This window comes from Haliotis rubra, unplaced genomic scaffold, assembly GCF_003918875.1.
Source record: "Haliotis rubra isolate DU_JTF1 unplaced genomic scaffold, ASM391887v1 Scf54, whole genome shotgun sequence".
NCBI lineage: Eukaryota > Metazoa > Mollusca > Gastropoda > Lepetellida > Haliotidae > Haliotis > Haliotis rubra.
This window is the reverse complement of record NW_025767235.1, coordinates 232,884-251,726: the sequence shown is the minus strand read 5'-3', so window position 1 is coordinate 251,726 and position 18,843 is coordinate 232,884. Positions and strand designations below refer to the sequence as shown.

General features: G+C 40.6%; 1 protein-coding gene across 3 annotated transcripts; it reads left to right on the top strand.

Moving 5' to 3' along the window:
• The first annotated feature begins 5,086 nt into the window (after positions 1–5,086).
• LOC124253390 (probable UDP-sugar transporter protein SLC35A4) lies at positions 5,087–18,784 on the top strand. Of its 3 annotated transcripts, none has more exons than XM_046687139.1 (10): positions 5,087–5,591; positions 11,294–11,400; positions 11,586–11,691; positions 11,806–11,970; positions 12,151–12,209; positions 12,664–12,726; positions 14,866–15,010; positions 15,456–15,555; positions 17,767–17,828; positions 18,405–18,784. In XM_046687139.1, the coding sequence occupies exons 1-10, from the start codon at positions 5,568–5,570 to the stop codon at positions 18,591–18,593; spliced, it is 1,020 nt and encodes a 339-aa protein (XP_046543095.1). In that variant the 5' UTR covers positions 5,087–5,567; the 3' UTR covers positions 18,594–18,784. The 3 variants fall into 3 exon arrangements, with proteins under 3 accessions (XP_046543095.1, XP_046543097.1, XP_046543096.1); XM_046687141.1 differs by lacking the exon at positions 5,087–5,591 and adding an exon at positions 8,803–8,834; XM_046687140.1 differs by lacking the exon at positions 5,087–5,591 and adding an exon at positions 10,377–10,914.
• Positions 18,785–18,843: the final 59 nt, after the last annotated feature.

Sequence of the window (18,843 nt, the reverse complement as noted above, 5' to 3'; positions counted from 1 at the left end):
GGGTTACCACCGAGTAGACAATGGTCCAGCGTCCCCTGAGAGTGAACTGGCCAAGCTGACCATTCAGTGTCTCCTGGCGATACGTCACTGACAACACAAACTTCATAAATATGTTCTTGTGGTAAATATGAATATAAATCCAAATTTTCGCAAGTGAAATTAAGAGCAAAACTCAATCCGAGATGCAATGAAAATAACGTTACACATAAAAGAGTCTGAAGTGTAAATCAGATCCGACAAATGTTTTTCGAGTGTTACTTGCCGGGTGCCTCTAGGTTGCTTGAACAGTCCAATTCTTGCTCTGTAGACGTCAATGGAAACCATTTTGTGAAATATGAGGTTTGCTGATGCTCTGTATTTCACTTTGTTACATGCTCATGTCGCCATAATGTCGAAAAGCAATTTTAATTCAACTTTTAGACATTCTAATCGGAGAACGCTGACACTCACGTCGTCACCTAGGGGCAGGTAACTCTATCCATCAATCCATCGTTTGCACAATTACTCAATTTAAACATAATTTACCATTTTTATTATCAGAATGTGTTTCACTGATTTTAAAAATCCAGTGGAGAGACAGGCGCAATTTACATATCATATAGTCGGTAGCGATCTTCAAAATGAAATAAAATGATATTTTGTACATTTAACATGGCGGTCAGATAAATACGTCTGGTTGGTAGTCCCGCGTTCTTTGTCCGAAATTCGGCATAAAATTTCTGAGTTTTGACCAGGTCAGATGAAATGATGGTTTGAAAATCTACCACGAGTTTTCGCAGAGCCGCCCAATCTAGAATTGAAATAAGGAACGATAAGTGATCTAATGGGCTTAATAAAAGAAGAAAGTCTTCATTAAAGTGTTAAGGTGGGATAATATATACTCATGCCAATAATGGTTGTCACCCCCTCCCACCCACTCTCCAATAAAAAATTGAAAGGGTGACAACCATTGTTGGCATGAGTATATATGGAATATTTATTTTAATTGAGTATTTTCAATTATCTCTTACAAATGAATCTAGCAGGGCACAATCTTACCGGTAAAGGCCTTGATGACCCAGGCAGTCTGCTTTGAAGTATTTTCCGATTTCCCTTCCATCTGTATCTTATTGAGTTCTTCTTCATCTGAATCACTGTCATCTTCGCATACATCGCTAGCTTCCACCTTTTCAACCCATAACAAATCTGCAGGTTCATGAAGCGCTCGTTCAATCACTCGAAGCGTCTCAGCCGCATCGATACAATCGGACGCTATCTTCCTGTATCAGCTTTCGGCACATCCAGAGCTGAGCTTCTTTTGACGTCCTAACGACGGGCGTGGTGTAATGGCTCGTCGTCAAGCAATTTTGGGGTATTATCAAGTTACAGTGGCCCGTTATTTCTGATAACATAACATGTTTTAATGATAATTCTATCCATTTTAGCTATAAATGCATATATACACCTGGTAAAAGTGATGTTTATGCATACATATCCACCAGGTAACGGTAATATAGATATAACATGATAGTTTTCCTTTCGGTAGTCATATCAGCTCTCGGTTGGCGAAAGGAAAACTGTCATCCGAGAGCTGATATGGTAGTCGAGGGTTGATATGCCTGGCGAAAGGAAAACTGTCATATCATAACCTATTACTGAACTCATACTTCCACAATTTTCCTGATTCACAGCAACTCGAGCAGATGACGCAAGGGGGTAACCCTAAATAAACCAGGTTCCTTCAATTGAAGTTTCGAGCGTTTGCGTGTATTCATTCCGTACCAGTTTGGGCAATACGACTGATATGGCTGGTATGCATTTCCAGCCCGGGTGGTCAATATGGACATATGCCAACAACCAGTATTGCATGTGCAAAATTGTCCATATTATTGATAGGTATATGATAAATGCTTACATACATCAGGTAACAGTAATGTACATGCATTATATTGCCTTTATTTGTGAGATGCATGGGTCCATCTATCTGTATAGATCAAATAATGAACTGTCGACACAGGACACCAGACTTGATACCGTTGCAAAGTTTAAGTACAATGTTGGAACGACAATAATATTCCGCGCTCAAAGTGTAAAAAACCTAACTCGCTTTCGAAGTTTGCAATCTGACAACATCCGTGAAAACGTCATAAATAAATTTATGTAGAAATCATGTAGAAATTTGTGTCAAAGGTAAAGTGTCAAGTATTTCAAATTTCACCTCCTGAATGCGCATATTGTTCAGTTGCAAAACTTCGATGACCCCCCACGAGCGGTACTCTCTTTGTACGAAGGGGTAGGTGTCCGCGAGGTGACGACACGGTACCCACACAATTGCTTCTTCAGGGATGCCACGTTCATGTCGGTGGTCATACTTGTTAGTTTTGCACACGCTCAGATTGTAGTTCTGTTCAAGCACCGGCAACGTTTTCAGAGGGGATGGTAACATCATACCCATAAAGGGGCGCGTTGACAAGGGAAACACATCATCTTTAGCGTACACAAATTTAGGATATCTAGGATCTGAGTCCCAGATATGGCTATCGTTTTCATGATGAAAACTAATATCGATAGAGGGCCATTTCCACGGAATGTCCGGATTAGTACTCTTGGATGTCCCCAGGTAAAACTTCCACCTCAACCTGGCATTGATATCCAGGTAAAAAAATGGTTCCAGTGATGATAAAATGGGGAATAGTTTGCTTTTATCCTTATTGTTGATTAAGACGTCGATGTCGTCATCCCACGGTATGACGGAGTGATGACGGTATGACCCGAGCAGAGATCCGCAGTAAAGCCAATATTTCACCCTTACCTTGTAACAACTGATTGAACACATTTAGGAGCAACCGAGCTGTCATTTTGTCTTCTTCTGTCATAATTTGCTGAAACATTGTCAACTTAGAATTTCGTAGCCTGTCTCCCGGTGGAGTAAGTTTCGCCAAGATATCTTTGTTTACGTGAATGAAACCATTCGTTTTCACAAATTCCGTTGGGATTCGGTCACGAATGTTATAGAAGTTCACATTCGGCACTGACCCTGGTGCACTTTGTCTGTACCTGGTCTCTTTACAAGGCAATGAATGCCCTGATGACGCCACCCTGTTGTGACAGTGTCGTAGAGCCAGTGTCAGAATCGCTAAAACCACACACACTGCTACTCCACAAGGCACTCTTTTCACGAAAACCTTATGCATCGTACCAACTAAAATTGTTCTTGCTGACAAAGTGACAATCCGAAATTATCCGTGAGATGGCCAGATATTTTTAAGCTTGGTTTAGTGTCCACGTCACGAAGATTTCCCGAATGTGCTACACGATCAGGCTACAGCATACAACACGGCCATTTATGTCCGCTTTGCGCCACGTGACTGCTCGTTTATATAAGCGGCTTATATTTTTAAATAGCCATGGAAAAGATTAAAGGTAGCCATTCATTAGCAAAAATATATCTGAAAGCATATTATACAGATAGAGATTGTGCATACAAATACCGCGTTCATTGGGCATAGCATGCACTAACGTGTACAAACATCATGATGTATGTTTCTGACGCTTTTGAATTTTATAGTGAGTGAGTGAGTTTAGTTTTACTCAGCAATATTCCAGCTATATGGCGGCGGTTTGTAAATAATCGAGTCTGGACCAGACAATCCAGTGATCAACAGCATGTACATCGGTCTACGCAATTGGGAACCGATGACATGTGTCAACCAAGTCAGCGAGCCTGACCACCCGATCCCATTAGTCACCTCTTACGACAAGCATGGGTTACTGAAGATCGGTATTCTAACTCGGATCTTCACGGGTTTGAATTTTATACCTTTCACACAAATCGGCACGTAGTCGGTAATTCACTTCGCTACTGAGTTCTACTACATTGAGGGAATAACATCCCAAATATGGTTCGTAATTTGGCATTTGTTTCGAAGAATATTACAATACCATCAAAGGTAATACATTTGTGAAATAAAATAATTGGTGTTGCTATATGACAATACGTGGCTACTTCATCCTTGTAATACAAAATCAAGTAAGCAATAAATATTTCTTTTAGCAAGTTATTCTTATAAGCCCTATGTAAGTACTACATGTTGCATGATTGCAACACGTAAGGAATTTCAGCATATGAATTATGTGACGAGTCACGATCCACCTGATTAATCAGTGATGCTTCCCAAGCGGTGTGCGCGTGAGAGCGTGTGAGGGCGTTTGTGTTTACAAGTGTATTTTTGCGTGTGTAGTTAGGTCTACCAGGGAGACTATATAAGGTAGAGTTGTAGAGTATCCCTGGGTCTACGTACTGCGAAGGTAAACGTATATCTGATAATTCCCTACTTTCCCCACGCACTTCCTTCTCAGAGGATCAAGGTTTGTGGTTTGAAGCACGCATTAAAGCTCACATAACATGCTGTTTTTCACTTTTATCCGCTCTACGGAACATCATGCCTGTACAACCACCGACAGTGTAGGGTAGAAAGGATGTACGCGGATTGACCACACGAGTTCATATGATGGACCTAATCTGAATGAAGAAAGTGTAGCACTCGCTGAGATGCTTTATATGTTTTGTTTACGTACGTATCTGGACTTCTATTAATGAATGGCTGAATAATTTGGCGATAACAGGAATGAATAAACTCGTTAAACAAGATAGTTTTACTGAATCGGTTGTTTCAATACCCAGTATTTGATTGATATCAGAAATTATTCCGATGAAAGTCGATACAGATGCTGCAGATGCCCGTGTGAAAAATCCAAAAACATGAATTTGTTACGAAGGAAACGAAATACGATTTCAAACAACTACTTCGTCCTTTTCGTTAGATAGTAATAATACTCATACATCTGATAAGATGCAACGTTATCAATAATTATGTAAATGAAGTGAATCGTTTTTATCAAACATACACCAAAGGAAAATACTTGTAAATAATCTCGTATTCCGTTTTAAGATTGCAAACCCTCGTACAACAGTCGAAAAACATCGGGCTTTTACGGCTATCTTAGTATGTGTAGGGGATATCCAAGATATATTTACTGCAATATGTTGTTGTGAATGATCCACGTCGTAAGGTTTCCAAGTAAAATGTATATGTACGATACTGCACATCTGAGGAAAGAAAGTTGAACCCTTTCCAGGGTTTATCAATATAGCACGTTTTACGCGCTTCAACAGATGGAGGGACGCTTTTCAACGGAGCGACAGATTGAAACTGAAAGGCCGAGAGACTCGTATCGGGATACAACAGTCAAGCGTGTTGTTTCTAACTAAGCGTTCTCGGTTCGTTCTCTGAGATGACAAGCTTGTGATGTCCCGCACTCGGCGGTTTGGTAGGCCATACAGGCTATACGCAACAGACAACCATGATAAGTGATGCATTGCATGTGTTCGATCATTCTACACAGGTTCCGACTGTTCTACATTGTGCGTGTATTTTTCACCTTTGTTTAGATACCTAAACTAAAGTGAATAATACAATCAACGTCTAAATGGCTGGATCCTCCTACTGAAAACGAACTGACCTGGGAAGTGCTGGTGTTAATCTGGATTCTTGAAATGCCTGGAGAGCAAACCATCAATCGAAAATATGATCGCCTCATATTGGGGCAAGGTGTGTGCACATTTCTTCAACATCAGTTGAATTTTATCTGCAGATTTGATTAAACTGATATATCTAGATGCAACTTACACATGAATAAGTGTGACAGAATATGAAGACATCACTCTAAACCCTGTATATTCTGCTACTACTACTTGTACTAGCCACTGTGATGCATTTAGCATTAGGCAAACTGACTCTACCTCCCAGTAATATGTAAATGTCACTGATACTTTACACTGGCACATGTATTGTACAACATTCATACTACAGAATTCATCATGTTCATCTTTAACAAAGTTTATTCTTTTGAATATCTGATAGTGAAACCTACCATCGATCATGTTGATAATTTGTTTTACTATTTTTCAGAAAACCCAAAGGAGTTATCTCCCTGTGAATGGATTACCTCCCATTCAATTTGGCCGCAACAAGCCAGGAATATGGACCCTGCTTTGGTGGTTCTTGCTGATCGCAGAGTGTGTAGTATAGTAATGTTCAACATGTTACGCAGTATTTTGCCATAAATAAATTCCTTTAAAAATTGGCATCAGCTTCTTAATGTAATTGTTACATTAATTATATTATGACCTGCATTTTGCGGACGCAGATGGGCGCAAAACGTTCATGACGTCTCCTATAATATACGTTTTCTTCCGTCGTGATGTTGCAAAAGAAAACAGGATTCATCAGAAAACCAGATGCGCCTCCAGTTTTGTAAAAGTCCATATCCTTACGTTGTTGCACCACCTGAGTCGTCGGCGGAGATGTAGGGGGCGTAGTACAGGTCCAACAACTGGTCACTACAGGCACGTAAACCCGCTTCTTTCAGACGGTTCTGTAATCGTTTGAGCTGACACTCTCCCTCAAACCTGGTATTTGTGTGGCAGTCACGGTTGGTAGGGCATGCCGATTACGCAGGTGATGGACCCGGATGTACCGATCTTGAAGGGGGTCGTGATTCTTGGCCTTCCACTTCTCGGGCGATCGTTGGTCAAATTGAAGTTGTTGTAGCGGCTCAAAGTCGGGATATCGTTGTTTTGTGAACATTTAGGTGCCGTGCAACAGTTCCAAACTTTCTCCGGCGAACACGACCAATGGCGATATTTCGGTCGGCAGCACTCAATCGTGGCATTTTTCACACAGCTTTTTCATGCGACAAATGAATGAATATAATACGAAAGCACATGGGCTTTTATACACCCTACATTAACTGCCATTTTCATGATTTGCATGTGTTTTTTTTGTGCGAAGTCACCATGAGGGTCATTTCATGCGTTGTGGCGGAATAAGCAATAAAATACACTTATGCGTACAAATGCAGTTGTTTGGATGGTAATCTTCATTAATTACGTGTATAATTTCAATACATTCGAATAACATTTAGTTTGGAAGCAATAACTTCATTCAAACGAATTTTTCATATCTGAGGACAGGGGTTGCGTTTCTTTTTTGACAGAGTTTACATTTGTGAAATAAAATACATGTAATTGATGTTGCTATATGACAATAGGTGGCTAATTCATCCTTGTAATACAGAGTCAAGTAAGCAATAGGGGCGATGGGGTAGCCTAGTGGTTAAAGCGTTGGCTCGTCACGCCGAAGACCCGGGTTCGAATCCCCACATGGGTAAAATGTGTGAAGCTCATTTCTGGTGTCTCCCGCCGTGATGTTGATGGAATATTGCTTAAAGCGGCGTAAAACCAAACTCAGTCAGTCAGTCAAGTAAGCAATAAATATTTCTTCTAGCAAGTAACTCTTATAAGCCCTATGTACTACATGTTGCATGATTGCAACACGTAAGGAATTTCAGCATATGAATTATGTGACGAGTCACGATCCACCTGATTAATCAGTGATGCTTCCCAAGCGGTGTGCACGTGAGAGTGTGTGAGGGCGTTTGTGTTTACAAGTGTATTTGTGCGTGTGTAGTTAGGTCTACGTACTCGGAAGGTAAACGTATATCTGATTATTCCCTACTTTCCCCACGCACTTCCTTCTCAGAGGATCAAGGTTTGTGGTTTGAAGCACGCATTAAAGCTCACATAACATGCTGTTTTTCACTTTTATCCGCTCTACGGAACATCATGCCTGTACAACCACCGACAGTGTGGGGTAAAAAGGATGTACGCGGATTGACCACTCTCATATGATGGACCTAATCTGAATGAAGAAAGTGTAGCACTCGCTGAGATGCTTATATGTTTTGTTTACGTACGTATCTGGACTTCTATTAATGAATGGCTGAATCATTTGGCGATAACAGGAATGAATAAACTCGTTTAACAAGATAGTATTACTGAATCGGTTGTTTCAATACCCAGTATTTGATTGATCTCAGAAATTATTCCGATGAAAGTCGATATGCAGATGCCCGTGTGGAAAATCCCAAAACATGAATTTGTTACGAAGGAAACGAAATACGATTTCAAACAACTACTTCGTCCTTTTCGTTAGATAGTAATAATACTCATACATCTGATAAGATGCAACGTTATCAATAATTATGTAAATGAAGTGAATCGTTTTTATCAAACATACACCAAAGGAAAATACTTGTAAATAATCTCGTATTCCGTTTTAAGATTGCAAACCCTCGTACAACAGTCGGAAAACATCGGGCTTTTACGGCTATCTTAGTATGTGTAGGGGATATCCAAGATATATTTACTGCAGTATGGTGTTGTGAATGATCCACGTCGTAGGGTTTCCAAGTAAAATGTATATGTACGATACTGCACATCTGAGGGAATAAAGGGAAGAAAGTTGAACTCTTTCCAGGGTTTATCAACATAGCACGTTTTAGGCGCTTCAACAGATGCAGGGACGCTTTTAAACGGAGCGACAGATTGAAACTGAAAGGCCGAGAGACTCGTATCGGGATACAACAGTCAAGCGTGTTGTTTCTAACTAAGCGTTCTCGGTTCGTTCTCTGAGATGACAAGCTTGTGATGTCCCGCACTCGGCGGTTGGGTAGGCCATACAGGCTATACGCAACAGACAACCATGATAAATGATGCATTGCACGTGTTCGATCATTCTACACAGGTTCCGACTGTTCTACATTGTGCTTGTATTTTCACCTGTGTTTAGATACCTAAACTAAAAGTGAATAATACAATCAACGTCATCAAATGGCTGGATCCTCCTACTGAAAACGAACTGACCTGGGAAGTGCTGGTGTTAATCCGATTCTTGAAATGCCTGGAGAGCAAACCATCCGTCGAAAATATGATCGCCTCATATTGGGGCAAGGTGTGATGCACATTTCTTCAACATCAGTTGAATTATATCTCGCAGATTTGATTCAACTGATATATGTAGATGCAACTTATACATGAATAAGTGTGACAGAATGTGAAGACATCACTCTGCAAACCTTAGTATATTCTGCTACTACTACTAGTACTAGCCATTGTGATACATTTATCATTAGGCAGTCTGACTCCAAGCTCCCTGTAATATGTAAAATGTCACTAGTATGTTGTCACTATGATATTTTACACTGGCACATGTATTGTAGCCAACATCTCATACCACAGAATTCATCATGTTCATCTTTAAAAAAATTTAAAATTTGTTTTGAATATCTGATAGTGAAACCGGGGTAGCCTAGTGGTTAAAGCGTTGGCTCGTCACGCCGAAGACCCGGTTCGAATCCCACATGGGTAAAATGTGTGAAGCTCATTTCTGGTGTCTCCGCCGTGATGTTGATGGAATATTGCTTAAAGCGGCGTAAAACCAAACTCAGTCAGTCAGTCAAGTAAGCAATAAATATTTCTTTTAGCAAAGTTATTCTTATAAGCCCTATGGTAAATTACTACATGTTTGCATGATTGCAACACGTAAGGAATTTCAGCATATGAATTATGTGACGAGTCACGATCCACCTGATTAATCAGTGATGCTTCCCAAGCGGTGTGCGCGTGAGAGTGTGAGGGCGTTTGTGTTTACAAGTGTATTTAGGTCTACCAGGAGACTATATAAGGTAGAGTTGTAGTATAGGTCTACGTACTGCGAAGGTAAACGTATATCTGATAATTCCCTACTTTCCCACGCACTTCCTTCTCAGAGGATCAAGGTTTGTGGTTTGAAGCACGCATTAAAGCTCACATAACATGCTGTTTTTCACTTTTATCCGCTCTACGGAACATCATGCCTGTACAACCACCGACAGTGTGGGGTAAAAGAATGATACGCGGATTGACCACTCGAGAGGAGTTCATATGATGGACCTAATCTGAATGAAGAAAGTGTAGCACTCGCTGAGATGCTTATATGTTTTGTTTACGTACGTATCTGGACTTCTATTAATGAATGGCTGAATCATTTTGGCGATAACAGGAATGAATAAACTCGTTAAACAAGATAGTATTACTGAATCGGTTGTTTCAATACCCAGTATTTGATTGATCTCAGAAATTATTCCGATGAAAGTCGATACAGATGCAGATGCCCGTGTGGAAAATCCCAAAACATGAATTTGTTACGAAGGAAACGAAATACGATTTCAAACAACTACTTCGTCCTTTTCGTTAGATAGTAATAATACTCATACATCTGATAAGATGCAACGTTATCAATAATTATGTAAATGAAGTGAATCGTTTTTATCAAACATACACCAAAGGAAAATACTTGTAAATAATCTCGTATTCCGTTTTAAGATTGCAAACCCTCGTACAACAGTCGGAAAACATCGGGCTTTACGGCTATCTTAGTATGTGTAGGGGGATATCAAGATATATTTACTGCAATATGTTGTTGTGAATGATCCACGTCGTAAGGTTTCCAAGTAAAATGTATATGTACGATACTGCACATCTGAGGGAAAAAAGGGAAGAAAGTTGAACTCTTTCCAGGGTTTATCAATATAGCACGTTTTAGGCGCTTCAACAGATGGAGGGACGCTTTTCAACGGAGCGACAGATTGAAACTGAAAGGCCGAGAGACTCGTATCGGGATACAACAGTCAAGCGTGTTGTTTCTAACTAAGCGTTCTCGGTTCGTTCTCTGAGATGACAAGCTTGTGATGTCCCGCACTCGGCGGTTTGGTAGGCCATACAGGCTATACGCAACAGACAACCATGATAAGTGATGCATTGCACGTGTTCGATCATTCTACACAGGTTCCGACTGTTCTACATTGTGCTTGTATTTTTCACCTGTGTTTAGATACCTAAACTAAAGTGAATAATACAATCAACGTCAAAATGGCTGGATCCTCCTACTGAAAACGAACTGACCTGGGAAGTGCTGGTGTTAATCCGGATTCTTGAAATGCCTGGAGAGCAAACCATCCGTCGAAAATATGATCGCCTCATATTGGGGCAAGGTGTGTGCACATTTCTTCAACATCAGTTGAATTATATCTGCAGATTTGATTCAACTGATATATGTAGATGCAACTTATACATGAATAAGTGTGACAGAATGTGAAGACATCACTCTAAACCCAGTATATTCTGCTACTACTACTAGTACTAGCCATTGTGATACATTTATCATTAGGCAATCTGACTCAAGCTCCCTGTAATATGTAAATGTCACTAGGATGTTGTCACTATGATACTTTACACTGGCACATGTATTGTACAACATTCATACTACAGAATTCATCATGTTCATCTTTAAAAAAATTTAAAATTTGTTTTGAATATCTGATAGTGAAACCTACCATCGATCATGTTCATATTTGTTTTACTATTTTTCAGAAAACCAAAAGGAGTTATCTCCCTGTGAATGGATTACCTCCCATTCAATCTGGCCGCAACAAGCCAGGAATATGGACCCTGCTTTGGTGGTTCTTGCTGATTGCAGAGTGTGTAGTATAGTAATGTTCAACATGTTACGCAGTATTTTGCCATAAATAAATTCCATTAAAAATTGGCATCAGCTTCTTAATGTAATTGTTACATTAATTATATTATGACCTGCATTTTTGTCCCCAGGTATCAACAACTCTTGATTGGTACCATTGTTCAATGACAACTTTGTTAATTACAGGGTGTTCATCTACAGCTCGTACACCATCCTGGCACACCTGTGTCTGGTGGAGGGGAAACTGCCGTTCAGGTCATCATCAGTTGTCCTGTCTACAGAAGTTGTAAAGGTTTGTTGTTGTATAGCCTATTTTATCAATTTGCATATGAAATCCCTTCCTTTAGCAGAACATGTATGTTTATGGACAGATTATTATTACGTTGATGTGTTGTATGTGTTATAGATTGTCTTGTCTGTGGCAATGATGTTCCCGGAACTGCGAAGAGGTGATATCACCGTACCATCACTGGCCAACTGCCTGCCGTTCTTGGTTCCTGCTGTGTTGTACTGCATCAACAATAACCTCAGTGTTTACATGCAGGTGCATATGGACCCCACCACCTACCAGGTAATGCATCTTGTTGGTACTTGGTTCTGTGCACAGTGCATTAATTTACATCATTAATATTCACAGAAATTGGATCTTATTTGGGCTTCAGAAAGTTATGTCTGTTCATTGTTTTTTTATATCAGATCTGAGATTTGTTCATAAATGTTTTACCAGACAGTGCATTTATTGAATTTCCAGATCCTTGGCAACATGAAGGTGATCACTACTGCAGTACTTTACCGGGTGATCATACAAAGGTGGGTATTGGGGAAAGTGTTACAACTTGATAACTGTAGAATCTTTTTAAACATAATAACCTTAAGGAACCTGAGCATGTGGAGTGATAGATATCTGTGAAATGTTTGCCAATCAAGTTAGTGAACCTTATTGCAACATATGCGATATGCGGTGTTTTTGTCTTGTAAATCTTATCCTGGGTGCAAGCCTTGTAGACATTCACACTGGAATATGCCCCATCTGTTACACTGAAGGAAAGTTGCCTATACACATGCTTCAGATTTCTGTGGAACCTCATTTCTCAGGCCCCTGTTGGTCGAATTCTGTGTATACAGGCTAGGTAAACTTATGGAACATTACAGCTTACCTGAGATTTGTTTTGTTTATCTTCAAAGGAAATTATTAACAGATATTTGCTGTAGTGGCCTATGTCGGAGGTATTGATGTTTGACTGCATATGGTTTGTTTCTCCAGGAGGCTGACCTTCATCCAGTGGGCATCATTGGTTGTGCTAGGTACAGCAGGCATGTTTGACAGGTAATACCATCTTCTAATCATACACGTTTGACAGGTAATACTGTCTCTCCTGATACACACGTTTGACAGGTAAAACTATCTTCTGATGACACACACGTTTGACAGGTAAAACTATCTTCTAATGACACACACGTTTGACAGGTCAAAATATCTTCTAATGACAGACGGGGTGGTGGGGTAGCCTATGGGTTAAAGCGTCTGCTCGTCACGCTGAAGACCCAGGTTCGATTCCCCACATGGGTACATTGTGTGAATCCCATTTCTGGTGTCTCCAGCCGTGATTTTGCTGGAATATAGCTAGAAGCGGCATAAAACCATACTCACTCACTCACTCTAATGAAGGACACGTTTCACATAAAGACTGTCTTCTAATGATACACACACACAAGTTCTGAAGCTGGTGTTGGTGAAAGGATAAACCCAATCATTTTTGACATAAATTACTGGGGTAGTAGTATAGGGAAAAAAGCGAGAAAAAGACGTATAGGTGCACCTTGCTTAGAAGCTTCGATACAGGCTAATTCAGCTACCAGCCTAGTAAAAATGAGTGTTTGCCCCCAAACTCCCGACATGGCCGAAGTCTTCGAGGGTCTGCTGGAGAAGTGTCCCCACGTATTGCTTTCGGACCGAGAGAAACAAGTCCTGGAGCAATCGGGGCACACCTTTCTGAAGCGCTACCATATCCCCCACATCTACCAACCCCACCAATTTCAAGCGGGTTTCGATTCTCGCGGCGGGTAAACTCCTAATCATTCTACGCCCGATATGGGTGGCTGACTGCAGATCTTACGAACCTGAACCTGCGGTCCACGCACCAACCATAGGCGTTCTATTCCCGGAAGTACCCGAATGGTTTAGCCAAACCAGCAACTCGTATCTTGTAGCCCGTGGAGCTGGAATCGTTTCCCAGTCGGTGAATCGGTAGCAGCAAAGCCGTTCTTCCCTTCATATCGCTTCCCCAGTCGGTGAATCGAAAGGCAAACCTTTTGCGGCGTGTAGGCGCCTTCTGGGACGTCAGCGGCTTTTCGGTGTTAAGCTGCATGGAGGGGGTGCCTCTTCCATATCCTTGGACCCGGCGTAGTTGAGCAATGGGGTATGCCAAATATTGCCCCATCCCTGTGGTACCTCAGTTTCCCCCGATAGCTGCCGGAAGATACATGTCTCTTTCTCCTTGCACGGACAATGGTCCACCAATTTGCTGATGAGGAGTGCGAACCGTATGCTCCAGGAAGCGCAGGCGCTGTTGTACAGGTTCTCTACATTCATGAAACAGCTGTCGACCATGATCTCTTCTGGAACCTCGAGTGGGAGTCGCTCCTGGGGTGTGTAGTCTATCGCTTTCTTTCCCCAAAGAACGCATTTCTTGCTGTCGACGCAGTGGTCGATGGCACCACACTTGCATGTAGAGTTGTCGGGTGCGAAGAGAGCAGGCAGTTCCGATAGAGCGTCAAGGCAGTCGGTGCATAGGTTGTGCCTGTCCTTGAGTCCCGGATAGCAGTTGTCGGCGAGAATGATTCGGAGTTTACCTGCTGCGGGTCGAAATTGGTGGGGTGTGGGTAGATGTAGACGAAATCGATTATTTTGCCGGCTTCTACTAGTGGGTGAAAGCACAGCAAATACGGTTCGAGAAACTGGTGGGGGATGTGGTAGCGCTCGTAGAAGGTGTGCCCCGATTACTCCAGGACTTGTTTCTCTCGGTCCGAAAGCAATACGTGGGGACACTTCTCCAGCAGACCCTCGAAGACTTCGGCCATGTCGGGAGTACTCGGTGCCTGGGGCTTGGGGTCTATACCACCTCGGATTCGCGTGTATCGGGCTTGCAATATGTGGTACTTCCTCTTCGCTTCCCGAAGGGACAAACGACCCAATCGGATCTCGGTATAGGCTTCGAGCGAGAGCTTGGTTCCTGGCATGTTTCTATATCCATGCACCCACATAGCTCTAATTGGAAGTGCACTTGCGTTTTGAGCCGCCGAAAGTGGTCTTGTCGAAGTTTTTGGGCAAACACTCATTTTTACTAGGCTGGTAGCAGAATTAGCCTGTATGGAAGCTTCTAAGCAAGGTGCACCTATATTTCTTTTTCTCGCTATTCCCTATACTACTGGGGTTGTATACTAGACTATAACTCTCTTTTGCCAGCTATGGAGGTATACAGTCCAAGGGTTTGGCATCGTCTGGAGAGATACACCTTACTGTGGCAGGTCTGATCATGATGTTCTCTTACTGTTGTATATCAGGCTTCGCAGGTGTCTACACAGAATACATATTAAAGAGACACTATCAGGTAATTTATGCAGACCTGTTTTTATCTTGTTGACGTAACAAATTCTATTTTATCCTTTGTCTCCATACTGAAGCAAGTTCTGTATAGGTTTACAAAAGAAACATCTGGTAAGAAGTTCAGCTGTGTCATATTGTGTTTGGACATAATAGCTCACATAGCTCAAGGGACATAACTCCTGTCTGATTTGAAATGGAAACATCCTGAAGGGATCACAGCTGTATTGGATGGGCAGTGAATAGATGTTCATATTTACATATGGACTTTATTTATTGTTTTGACGAGCATGAAATACTCCTTGTAACCATGGTAATTAACCTTTATTTATATAGGAAAATATCTTTTCTGTTTTAATTGTATTTTATTAACACTATCCAAATGCCATTTCATTCACCCTGAGAGACTGTTTCCAAGGTTCATCAGTTTTTAATTTTGCTGTGGCTTCCAGACATCTCTCCATGTTCAGAACACTCTCTTGTACACGTTCGGTATTGTCCTCAATGGTGGAGTGTGGGCTGTGCAGGAGGTTGGGAGCAGCAAGGAAGGAGGTATGATGTTGATGAAGTCCTCATTGACCCATGAAACCATGTAGCTGCTTGTTAGTGTAGGTTGTATGCATTGTCAGTGAATCAAGAAATGGCCTATAGCCACCTGTTTGGCACCCTGTTTTTCACAATTTACCTTTTTACCAAAAATGCCTTTAAAATGTTTTTGTGCATAGGCTCTTTATATCTTATGACCTATCTAAGGTTTCAATTTCATAATTTTATGTCAATTATTAAAGCTTCTTCTTAAGAAGCCATCTTTAAAAATATGAAAAATAGAAGTAGTTATACAAGGGAGTAAAATGATACGATGGAACAGCAAACATGGAGGGACACATGTGCATCATGTTTACATTGTTATGCCTGCAAGCAAATCTAAAGGGACTGTATAATCATCACAAATCCATTTTAAACAAGTAGATTTATTGAAGTCTTTAAAGACTGGTTGCTCAATCTCTTGTATCTATATCCAAATTTGAGCAACAACTTGTGTATGGTATGCTTTAATACATTGATGTCATGGTCTTCTTTTGAACAATATTTTCTTCAGTTTGCTTGACGATATGGACTCATTGGATTGATGTAAACGATGCATGACGTCCCTCACAACCCTTCTATCGAATTCATCAAGCTTTCTTTTCTTTGCATGTTTTGAGACAGCCCTCGATTTAACTGACATGTCATCATCAGGCTCTGAAATAGTGTCATGGGAGATAACTCTTTGCAATGTTCTTTTGCAGATCTTTGTGGCATTAAATGTCTTTTGGAGAAACACTCAATTGAAAAAAAAAGAGTTTTTTTTAACTTTGCCTCGCGCTTGAAAAAAACCTCTTTTGATGATTTGCCGGACATCTTTGAACAACATCGTTTTCACCACAGCCTGTGTATTGACGATCTATGACATCACTTAAGCATGCTAATGTAAATACCCTTGCATGTACATATCACTCTGACACACATATTACAATGTTGTTGGCTTTTCCATCACGTCGTTAACCCCTCGTAAAACTCTCCACAGTTTTACAATTATTATATGACAGGTTTAAAGGCAAAATCTTTAACAGTCGTTTTAAAATTACTAAAATTGATATCTTGTTAGGTCATGGTATACAATTACCATATGAACAGAGTAGTGTTTTAAAATATTCAGGAGTTTTATGTAAATTGTGAAAAACAAGGTGCCAAAAGTTAAGTTGACGGACTATAGTTCCCAAGATTCAGGGTGCTGTTGTACAAAGCTATCTTAGCGTTAAGGTGACCATATCTCCCATACCTTAACATAGACATATAAGGTAGTTTTAGCGCTAAGGTTGTTTTGTACAATGGCACCCTGGAATCAAGAGAGCAACACTGCACAAATGACCGTGTTGGTCTTGAATGGATTATTTATAATATGATCCCGACAGAACAACAGTAATGATAATGCATTAATACATCAGTAAATGTAGTAACATCCTGTCACACAAACTGAGTACCCGTAAATATGTTTGAGAGGAAACAAGGGACCTGTTTTGCCCGTCCAGAAGTATGTTGTAGCTTGGATGATAAACGACAAATTAAAGATATCTTTGGTGCACCCAGACCTTGTTTTTAAAGTACATGTACCTAGTATGTTTTAACAAGGAATTCTGTCAGAATTGGTCCCCACAACCTTTGTTTGTCATTATTGATGACTTGGTAGACCAGATGTTCTGGCTTGGTGACTTTGTTGACTGCATGTCCTTGTAGTCCAACATAGTAGAACATTGCTTATGGTATCAATCACCGGTATGTACTGGTACAACAGGATGTGGCTTCATGTCACCTGGGACAACAAACAGTACAAATAGTATGTGTTCTGGGCAAAAACATTTTTTTGTTTTTGTTTGGAGAGTTGTCACCATTGATCGAATTAAAAATTTATCCTGTTTGTCACAATAGTCAGTGCTAGTCTTATCTTTGTTACTCCACACACTGCTATTGTGCCATAGCACTGCTAGAAGTTCATCATGTCCAGCAACCACCTTGCCTTCCTCATATGATGCAGAGACGACCATCCACATCAAAATGTTGCTCTATGTAATAAACAAGAAGTTAGCAATGAATTTGTCTGCTTCGTTTTCTGCCAGGAAAAGTTTTATGTGTTCTGAAGTAGTGCACCATCAGAACTAGCATCTCCCACTGTCCACCTGTAAACCAGTACCATCATCTGTAGACTGTCTGTTATTTTTGCAGGTGAGAGCTCAGGTATGTTTGATGGATTCACATTCTACACCTGGGTGATCGTGGTCACACAGGTATGGACATGCTCTTCAGGTCATACAATTATAATGTTAGAATCTACAACGTTTTTGAGTCATTAGTACAACAAATATATTTATGTTTGATCCATGTATTATCCATTTTGGTAATAAAGATGCATAGTGTAGTGGACATTTCATCTGTGTTAAGGCATTGTTGAAGTAAAACATCACCATTGTTGAAGTAAAACATCACCATTGTTGAAGTAAAACATCACCATTGTTGAAGTAAAACATCACCATTGTTGAAGTAAAACATCACCATTGTTGAAGTAAAACATCACCATTGTTGAAGTAAAACATCACCATTGTTGACTATTAATCTGTTAATATATAGACCATTTATACTGGTTAAAGTTATGGCTCAAGTAGCTTAAGTGTGCATGAAGAGATGTTACTCAATTAACATATTTTTTCACTGGGATGATTTCTGTTTGAACTCTCTCATCTGGAATATTGGGTACATGTGTATGATGATAAATACAGTAAATACTGAAGTAGATGGGTGCAGTATATAGTCCATAGCACATAAAGCATGTTCAGGTCTGTATTGCTTGTTATTTTTTCTTTCAGGCCTTCAATGGACTGATAATGTCGGCCATCATGAAGCATAGCAGTAACATCACACGTCTCTTCATCATCTCCTGCGCCATGCTGGTGACGACCCTGCTCTCGGTCGCCATCTTCCAGCTGACCCTCAACATGTATTATGTCCTTGCGTTTATCTTGGTTGTAATGGCCCTGTACATGTATCATAGATGAGGCTGTTATGGAACTGTTTATTGAGGCGTGTTTTAATGGGCATGACGTGCAAAGTGATGATGTGAAAGGTTGTTCAATGTTTGATTGTTATGGTTAGAGACTCTGGAGCAGGGATGAGAATTTTCCGCGGATCCGGGAGAATTCCAGGAATTTCATAAGGCCAAGGGTCATTTTTGTGAATCGTCCAAATCCGTTGACAATTGTATGAATATACTTCAGCAGATTTAAAGTTTTTTAATGGTTGCTGTGT

Bases quoted from the DNA above. Each gene is read 5' to 3' on its own strand.
- LOC124253390 (XM_046687139.1), top strand. From the start codon at position 5,568: ATGATCGCCTCATATTGGGGCAAG. The intron at 11,401-11,585 runs GTGTGTAGTATA...TGTTAATTACAG, and splicing joins TGGTTCTTGCTGATTGCAGA to GGTGTTCATCTACAGCTCGT. The intron at 17,829-18,404 runs GTATGGACATGC...TTTTTCTTTCAG, and splicing joins GGGTGATCGTGGTCACACAG to GCCTTCAATGGACTGATAAT.